The sequence below is a fragment of the Paroedura picta genome, chromosome 4 (genome assembly GCF_049243985.1).
Source record: "Paroedura picta isolate Pp20150507F chromosome 4, Ppicta_v3.0, whole genome shotgun sequence".
Classification (NCBI taxonomy): domain Eukaryota; kingdom Metazoa; phylum Chordata; class Lepidosauria; order Squamata; family Gekkonidae; genus Paroedura; species Paroedura picta.
Window position 1 is genome coordinate 107,532,704 of NC_135372.1, and position 8,448 is coordinate 107,541,151.

The 8,448-nt window shown below is 42.6% G+C and overlaps 1 protein-coding gene across 2 annotated transcripts in view; it reads left to right on the plus strand.

Annotated features, from left to right (window-relative positions):
* The window catches only part of MOV10 (Mov10 RNA helicase), a 42,403-nt gene extending 37,875 nt beyond the window's left edge, over positions 1 to 4,528 (plus strand). For both annotated transcript variants that reach the window (XM_077334913.1, XM_077334914.1), the window contains exons 20-22: positions 606 to 694; positions 3,108 to 3,229; positions 3,900 to 4,528. In XM_077334913.1, the coding sequence (XP_077191028.1) occupies positions 606 to 694; positions 3,108 to 3,229; positions 3,900 to 3,964 (276 nt within the window). In that variant the 3' untranslated portion in view covers positions 3,965 to 4,528. The remainder of the gene's footprint in view (positions 1 to 605; positions 695 to 3,107; positions 3,230 to 3,899) is intronic.
* The last annotated feature ends 3,920 nt before the right edge of the window (positions 4,529 to 8,448 follow it).

The following is an 8,448-nucleotide window of genomic DNA, read 5'->3' on the forward strand; positions in this document are numbered from 1 at the left end:
AGTTGCCTGCCTAAAGCATGCCTGCAGAGTACCTTCCTGTTTTTCTATTTAGAGTTAAACTGGACTCATAAAGAGGGTCTCAGAAAACAGCATGCTAAACACTCATCCCATCTCGCATCACAGTCCTAATGGCCAAAAATCTACTGGCAAACCTCTCATGTTCCTTGTTGGTTGAGGCAGCATAGATAATGATGGCAAGGCCTATCCTGAACACAGACTTTTCTCCTCTGTCTCCCTGGCTTAAAGGGCACCACAAGCAATAACAGAATTAACTATGATAGGAATTGTTGCAGCTGAACAAGCAAAAAAACTTTCTGAATCATTCCTTTGAGAGCTGCAGAGTGCAAGACAAACCCCCCTCTAAGTTCTTTTCCTTCCCTAGTGCCACCATGGACTGGCAGAGAACAAATGTGAATTAAAGTCTCCATGAAGGTTAACCCGGCTCTCCCCCGTAAGCTGCCCGAGTTCCATTTAGGGGGCTCTGACTTCTCTGCTAGTCAGTCTTCCATTTGTAGTAAGGGCTGCGGGGAGGCTACTTTCAAACCATCAGCTCCTTTCCGGTAGGCCAAGGCTGTTAATGTTCCTTCTCTTTCTTTTATGTTCAGCGTTTCAATGTGGCCGTGACAAGACCCAAAGCACTCTTAATTGTCATAGGCAATCCAACTGCTCTCAAGCAGGATCTATTCTGGGGCGAGTAAGTATCATCTTGCAGCTTATTTATTTATATGCTTAAAAATTATAGATTGTGACATCAAGATCAGTCCCCTCTCCCCTTACTCTAAATTAAAGCACAGCAGTCTAAAATGCCCCATTGTCTCACTTTCTTACCTGTTCTAACTCCTCCCCCACAAAGTAATTTCAGACCCCCCCCCCCTCCCTATACTGGCAGGCCCAGGTATCTCTGCATGGGTTGGGCCAGATTTTCCCTGTATGAAACCCATGAGTGATAGGAAAGCCTCATCAGTGTGTGCATATGAAAATGACACTCAACTGTGCTGCTTTCAGCTGAGGCAGGTGAGTTAGTTGTTGCTTAGAGGCAGTAATGAAATTTAGTTTAGTTCCCTCCCAGCAAGCTGATGCCGGGCGATGTACAACAAATATAAAATACACAATTATAGCAGATAAAATTCAATTTAAAATTATTTTTAAAAAAACAGTGACAGATTAAAACAAGTTAGACAGTGATGATACTACCATAAAATGTCTATTGTGGGTGTTGAATTCTTCCAGAAATTCAGATTTGGGACCAAACCATAAATAGATGGACCAATAAATGAAAAGATGAGTGGGTGAATAGGTAGGTAGGTAGGTAGGTAGGTAGATAGATGAAGAATGGCTACTGAGGCAGGTACCTGTCTATTTGGCCAGGAGGGCAAAGAACTCTTCGGAGCCATTTCAGATTGGGGGAAATGACATGGAGGGGAAGGCTCAGGACCACTGTCCATTTGTACCTTAGTGCCAGCTGGAATCAAGCCCCCACATGCAGAAATTGGGGGGGGGGGGTAGGGAATCCTTGGAATTCCTTGCTACATGTGTATATTTCAGCCCTGAGAGGAATGTATGATCGTTGGCTAGCAAGGCCTGTCTGGATTTACAGAGTCAGTCTGATATGGATTGGGTTGCCTCCTCCCTTCAAGCTGTTGGGTTTGTCAGTTGCTTGTAGACCTGGACATAAAGCTAGAACTGCAGATCTCTGCACCATGTAGCTAAAAACAAATTTACGAACAGGATCAATTAGCTACATCTTGGGTCTCTAAATACAAAAAAGGCAAAGTTTTACGCATGGTAGGGGGGAGGTTAATTCTGCGAGACTTCTTAAACCTGACATTGCTATGGCCTCAGCCTGTCTTAATCTAGCCTTGCACATATCACCTGTAACTAGCTTCTGCTGGTTTGCCAACTGGGTCCTTTCTTATCAGGCATGATCTGTCCATAGTTATCCACATAGTCATTACGGCCCAATTAAGTTCCTGCAATGCACTCTGTGTGGGGCTGCCATTTAGCTTAGAAAGCCACATTGGAGTGATTTTAAATGATCTGTGTTGCTTTTGCAGTGTGTTTCCAGGCACAGTTCAAAGTGCTTGTTACTGCCCATAAAGCCTTTGTGTCTTAACCTAGGATACTTGAAGGACTGCCTTCTTCCATAGGTACCTAGCTCCAGTTTCACTGGAGGCCCTGCACTGTGTGCCAAACAAGTGGCATGCCAGCAATTTTTGCTCTCCATCCGGGGCCAATTCTTTGCCCAAGTCACTGACAATTGATGAGGTGCTGGTAGTGCCACTGAGTCCAGCAGCAGCATGGAAACAGGAGGGGGCAGCATTGTTGGGGCTGGACCTGCTCCTGCTGTTTTCAGCCCAGTGTGACCCTTGTCGCACAACCTTTTAGTGGCACATCAACATCTTCACAGATACATGCATTTTCAGCTCTTTGACTGAAAAGGTTATTCTATTCCTTTTTTAAAACATTAGATGAAGACATGTTTATTCTCTAAAGCCTTTGGGTAATCTGCCACTTGGGAGTTTATTATTATTATTACTACTACTACTACTACTACTACTACTACTACTACTACTGCATTCAATTTGTATGATTGCCGCTCTCGGAAACCGGCTCACGGCGGTTCACAGTGTTTTAATACAAATACGGTACATTAAAACCATTAAAACCCCATAAACAATGACTCAGTCATAATGATGGCGATTAAGAAAAAACTATTCCCATACAGGCCCACTGGATGGGCAGAAGGGATTATTGGGCATAGGGTGGAACAATCTGGGGAACCAGGCCAGTGTAGTACTGGCCTCCCCCCCCCCTCCACCAGAGAGAGTGGCCCCCGGGCCACCACCCGGCCTCAAACAAACAGCAGTTTTGCAGCAGCTGTACAGTTTTTTGTGAAGAATTATTTTTTGGAGTACTCGGCTTAGTCTGTTGTTTTCCTTGTCTTAACCTGTTGTTGATTGCTGCTGTGTTAGCTGTCCTTTCTCTTTGAGTTGAAAAGGGTGGTGTTCCTCCGTCATTGTTAACCATGCAACAATTCTGTCCACTTTTTCACTCCTGTGGCTGAGGATGTTTAAATACTAACAGCAGTTTTTTGCTTGTGCTTCCAGGTTTCTCAAGTACTGCAGGGATAATGGCGCATACCGAGGATACCCATGTGAGGGTGGAGAGAACGAGGATGAAATTCTGGCAGCAGAGCTTAATTCCCTTAGCCTCAATAGGCAGCCAGCGGGTAAGTTCCAACAGCAGCCTTTCTCAACATTAACTCACGCTTATTCAGGAAATCCTCCCAGAACAGTGAAGAAAGTTGACAGTTGAGAAAGCCTGGCCTAAAGTGACTCTGAGACATGTTTTGGACCCCAGTCATCTCTTTGGTGTATAATAATTTTCACTGTAGGGGGAGTGTGTCAGGAGACCTAAGAGAAGGCTTGCATGATTAGACCAAAGGTTCATCTAGTGCAGCATGCCATTTATTTTGAATAGCTTTTTTACAGAATTGCAAAACAGCCTAGTGTGAGCAGGTTCCTGTTGGATGGAAAATATAAGCTGATCAATATAGCTGAATATCCCTGAATAAAATACTTGGGCTCCATTATATTGGCAACCAACAGATCAGATAATCTGTAATTGTCTTATGTAATACCCTAAAATACTGGTGAGTTATATTTCAGGTCTTCTTTTAGCTCAGTTTAGCTGAATGCACACCCATAGTGCTGGAGCAACAGAATGATCTTCCAGCATTACCAATGCAATTTTCACAATGCTGCACAGGAGGCCAGACAGCATCAGCTTTCCTCTCTTGTGAAGCATCCCGTCAGTGAGTCAAATGGTACTTGACAGTGGCAAACAAGGATCCCTTGTCTCTTCCTTCGTCCCTCACTCCCCCCCCCCTTCTTTGGCAGGTCGCAACTTAGCTGAGAGTCACGTTCAGCAACAAGTAGAGCCAGAATGGAGATGTGAGCAATGAGGCTCTGTGCATCACTGCTGCCCTCTACTTTTCCAGCTGGATCACTTTTCTTTCTGCTGCTCAAATAGATTGTGATGCAGGCGGCAGTCCAAGAAATCATGTCTGAACATCTCACCTATTGTCTTCTCAGAGACTGAAGCAGGAACCCTGCCCACATTTCCAAGAACATCCCAATTATGTAATGGGGAATCCTTTGTGCAGTCTATGTTCTATTTTTCTTCAGCTTAGTGAGGCACTCTTCTGCACTTCTTCTCTGCTTTTCTGTGTGTTGCAAAAGTGCTAGATTGTCCAAGCGAACAGAAATGACGAAATGGACTGAGGAGTGGTGTGGAGTGCAGGGATACCACTTCCTCATCCTCTATTAATTTGTCAAACTGTGGCTGAAATGATGCAGATACTTTTTTTACTAGATTTCTAACTGGCATTAATTGTTTACCTTGAATTGCATTAAAAAAAAAAAAAGCTTATTTTCCACTTTTCCAATGTGATTTTATCAACTCTTTTGTACTGAATTTTCATTAAAGTTTCCAAGATGAAATGATCACTGTATCATTAGAATCATAATATGCCTCTGCCGTGTTCTTTCCCATCTCCTTCTGTTGCAGTAGTGAAAAAGGCATGATGGGGAGGGGATGTGATGGTGGGAGGATGAGGTGTACTTGATCCAGCTCCCTAACCTAGGAAACTTTCAAGGAGTGCCGCCCCTATAGCTTTTTAATGCTATTCTGTACATTGCTTATAATCTTGAAGAATTCTGCAACTATTGGTATAACGGGTCTTCCACGGTTGAATTGGGAAAACATTGTTGATGGTTTAAAAGCTCATCACTGATCAAAATCTAAACAAAATACATTGTACTCTTAACTAGTTATCAAACCCAATCTGAACTGGGAAATGCAACAACAGTCTGTTGTCATCTGGTTGCTGTGACAAGTTAGACAAGGGGGGAGTGAGTAAATGGTCTGCAAATCATGCATGTGATAGTCACACTGGTGAACCAGCCAGGAGCATATTATCTCTTGCCCCCAAAGACCTGCTGTATCTAAAGCCAACAGGACTCAAGGATCTAGTAATGAGGGGGATGAAATGAACATGCTCCCTGTCTCCTGCCTGGGGAAAGCTGGAGCAGGTACAGTTCAATCTAAATGAAGAGTTTTCTGGATACTGTAGTCCAGGCACATTTTAAAAATGTGCTTGCTGCCTCCCAGACCTGCTCAAGGCAGCTAATGAAAGTAAAGCATAATATGCAGGAGATTCCAGGCTCAGTCCCTGGCATGTCCAGCTAAAAGGATCAGGTAGTCTGTGATGTGAAAGGCGTCTGAGACCCTGGAGAACTGCTGCCAGTCTGAGTAGACAATGCTGACTCTAAGGGGCCAAATGTTTGATTCAGCATCAGGCAGTTTTGTGTGTTCGAACCAGATAATCTGACATATTTACTTGCATTGTTGATAAAAACTTAATTAGCCCTACCAGTAAGAAATTTTAAGCAACTACACATTATTGCTGTTTCAAACATAACCACGTTCATCTTCTGTACATTCTTGTTTAACAGCATTGTCCACCATTATTTAATGCGCTATTGCCAGGATTTTTAGCACTGAATTAGGACATGCTGCTGTTATTAATCTTATAACATGAATCTACCTGTTGCTTAAAACTAGCTCACTTGGTTATACTTTGCTAAGTTTTGTGGCATTCGCCTTATTTGGCACATTTTCATCCTACCTCTTCCCACATGTTCCCGAGTCCGGGAAGCAATTAGCTGGCTCGTGTCACTCAGTGGGAGCAGAAAGGCTGAACGGAACTGAGTCCAGGGAGAGCAGAGCCAGGCCAGACCCTGCCAGAGATGCCACACACCACTGGCTGGCCTCTTTGTGATAAATAAGTGGGATTTGGGCACTTGGTCTCTAAAAGGTCCACCATCACTGGACTAGGTCCTTTTCAGCATCCCCCCACCCCCCACCGTTAATTTGGCTGTAGAACATTTTGGTTTATCTTGATTTCGACAGGTGTTTTTGTGCCTTTAGTTTTTGCCACCTCCCTGGGGGAGTTACAGTTAAGACAGTAAAATATTGATATAATGTTGTAATTATAATACTTTAAAAAAACAACATTGCAATCATTCAAGAGTGTTGTAAAACTGTAGGACTGCTACTAGAAATCCAAATAAGAACCCATAAAGCCTGCATTTTGCTTGCAACTGCTGTCTTACTGGATCCCTGCACTGCACAAGTGTCTAGAGATCTCTTTAGTTTTCTCTAGCACCACAGTTCAAAAGCCACAATTCTTTGACACTCGGCCTTCCTTATGGTCCAACTTTCGCAGTCATACAATGCAACTGGGAAGACCATAACCTTGACTAGACGCACTTTTGTTGGCAGGGTGATGTCTCTGCAAAGTAGTTGTAAGCAAAACACAAGCTTTACTTGTTAATGTGGATTTTGGATTTCCAGTGGCATCCCTATGGTTATACAACACTTGTAGAATTGCAGCATTATATTTTCTCATACAGCATTGGATAAACCTATATATTGTGTAATGGTCATTACACAGTAGATTCTCCTCTTTTGTATAGCAACAGTACACATGTACCCCATTTTGTATCTTTGGTATTGATAGTTTAAGCAGATTCTCTAAATTCCAAGCTTTCATTTAAAGGGGAGGGGAGGGGAGGGGAGGGGGGAGTAAGTGTCTATCCTTTCCCCTTGAGATAGGAGGAAGAGGGAATATCTTCACAAGAAAGGGGGCTAGAAATGTAACTTTGAGAGGAGTGAGGCTGTGAGTCAGTGGTGGATCATCTGCTTTGCATGGAGTTTACCTCAGAATGATGGAAGGGTATGGAGCTTTAGAAAAGTTATATGCTGCTCCTCCAGCAACCTACAATGTAGACTACTGGAGTCATGATTAATACGTGACCTAAATGCAGCCTGACAAGCATGGGTGAAATTCTTTATCAATTCATGTTGCTATAAAAACTACCAGTTCAGTTAAAAAAAAAGTCCACACCAAGTGGAACTGCTGAAGTTGCATCATCTCCACTGGCTGAAGAATCTCATTTATTGCCATTGCATCATTTATTATTCTTGTTGAGGAGCTGTGAATGGTACAAGTAGCAACTATTGTTCACCAGCTCCAGAGAGATGTGCATATTATAGGAGCAGCTGGTGCAACATTGGCCCTTTGCCTACTAAGGAAGCAAACAGAAGACTAAGGCTGGTCTCTCAGGTCGTTTTTTGGCATGATGAGGCCTATAAATACTGATAATGAATATGCTAGAAACATCCAGGGGCTCCTTAGAGAGGTGCAGCACTGCTTGGGAGGAGGGCAAGGGGGGGGGAAGCAAGCATCAAGGAATGACTTTTCCATTTGGGATAGTCTCTCTCGCCTGCTGTGAGGGATGCATTGTGGGTCAAGAGCTGAAGTGTACTTAATGCCATGTTAAAAGAAAACTGGAATAAAATATTTTTAAGATGATATGTTGTTTCTAAAGATATAGGAAAAGCTACTAAGATTTATAATGGGAAATGCTGCACATGCCTGGATATAAATGCATCTTTTTGCCACATGTAGTAGTCATGTCAGAAATCAAGGAAATACTGGATTTGTGAGGAAATGAAAAAGATACTTAAAATCAAATGTATATAAGATTCAAAACGTATATTATTAAATATGGTCCCAAATATTAGAATGTACAATGAGCTTAAGTATATGGTAACAAATGTATCAAAATGGGGGGGGGGGACTTCACCAGATCTTGCAGACTGGTCAGACAAAATGACCAAAGGTGTGATAATGGCAAAACTTGATGCACAACAGACATGAGATTTTAGAAGAAAGTTGAGTCCAATTTTAGTCTATATTGATCAGTGAAATCAGTTGGAAAGAAATAACTGATTTTTCAACTGTATATATTTTGGAAAACATGTAGAGCAGGGGTCCCCAACCTTTTGGCACATAGGGTGCGCATTAGCATGCCCAGTGCCTAAAGAGGGCTACACCTTAAACCAAAATGTAACACAATGATTAGCCTACTTATTTAGATCAATAGTAAATAGAAGGAACCATGGAGGCCCAAATAAACAATGTTGCTATTGTCTTTTTTGCAAGAAAAGGACAGGATGAACAGATGTAGATGGCGCCTCTTGAGGTAGGAAGAACAGTAGGGGTCTGAGGGTGATAGAAGCAGACAAGCTGGTTGGAGGGCTACACAGAGGTCGGGCTCCATGCAGCCTGCAGGTTCTCAGGTTGGGGACCCCTGATGTACAGTATTGCATGTGGTATGTGATGTAATATGATGATACGAGTCTTCTTCCTAGAAGTTGTTTCCTAGAACAAGATTTTTTTCCCTTTTATGTAATGTAAAATAGCAACTTAAAATATAGTAGCTCCGTAATACGTAGCATATTGTTTTTAAATAAATACAGCTATTATGTCACATAGGAGCAGTATAGTGATTGGGGGAGGAGATCCTCTCCACCAGTTTT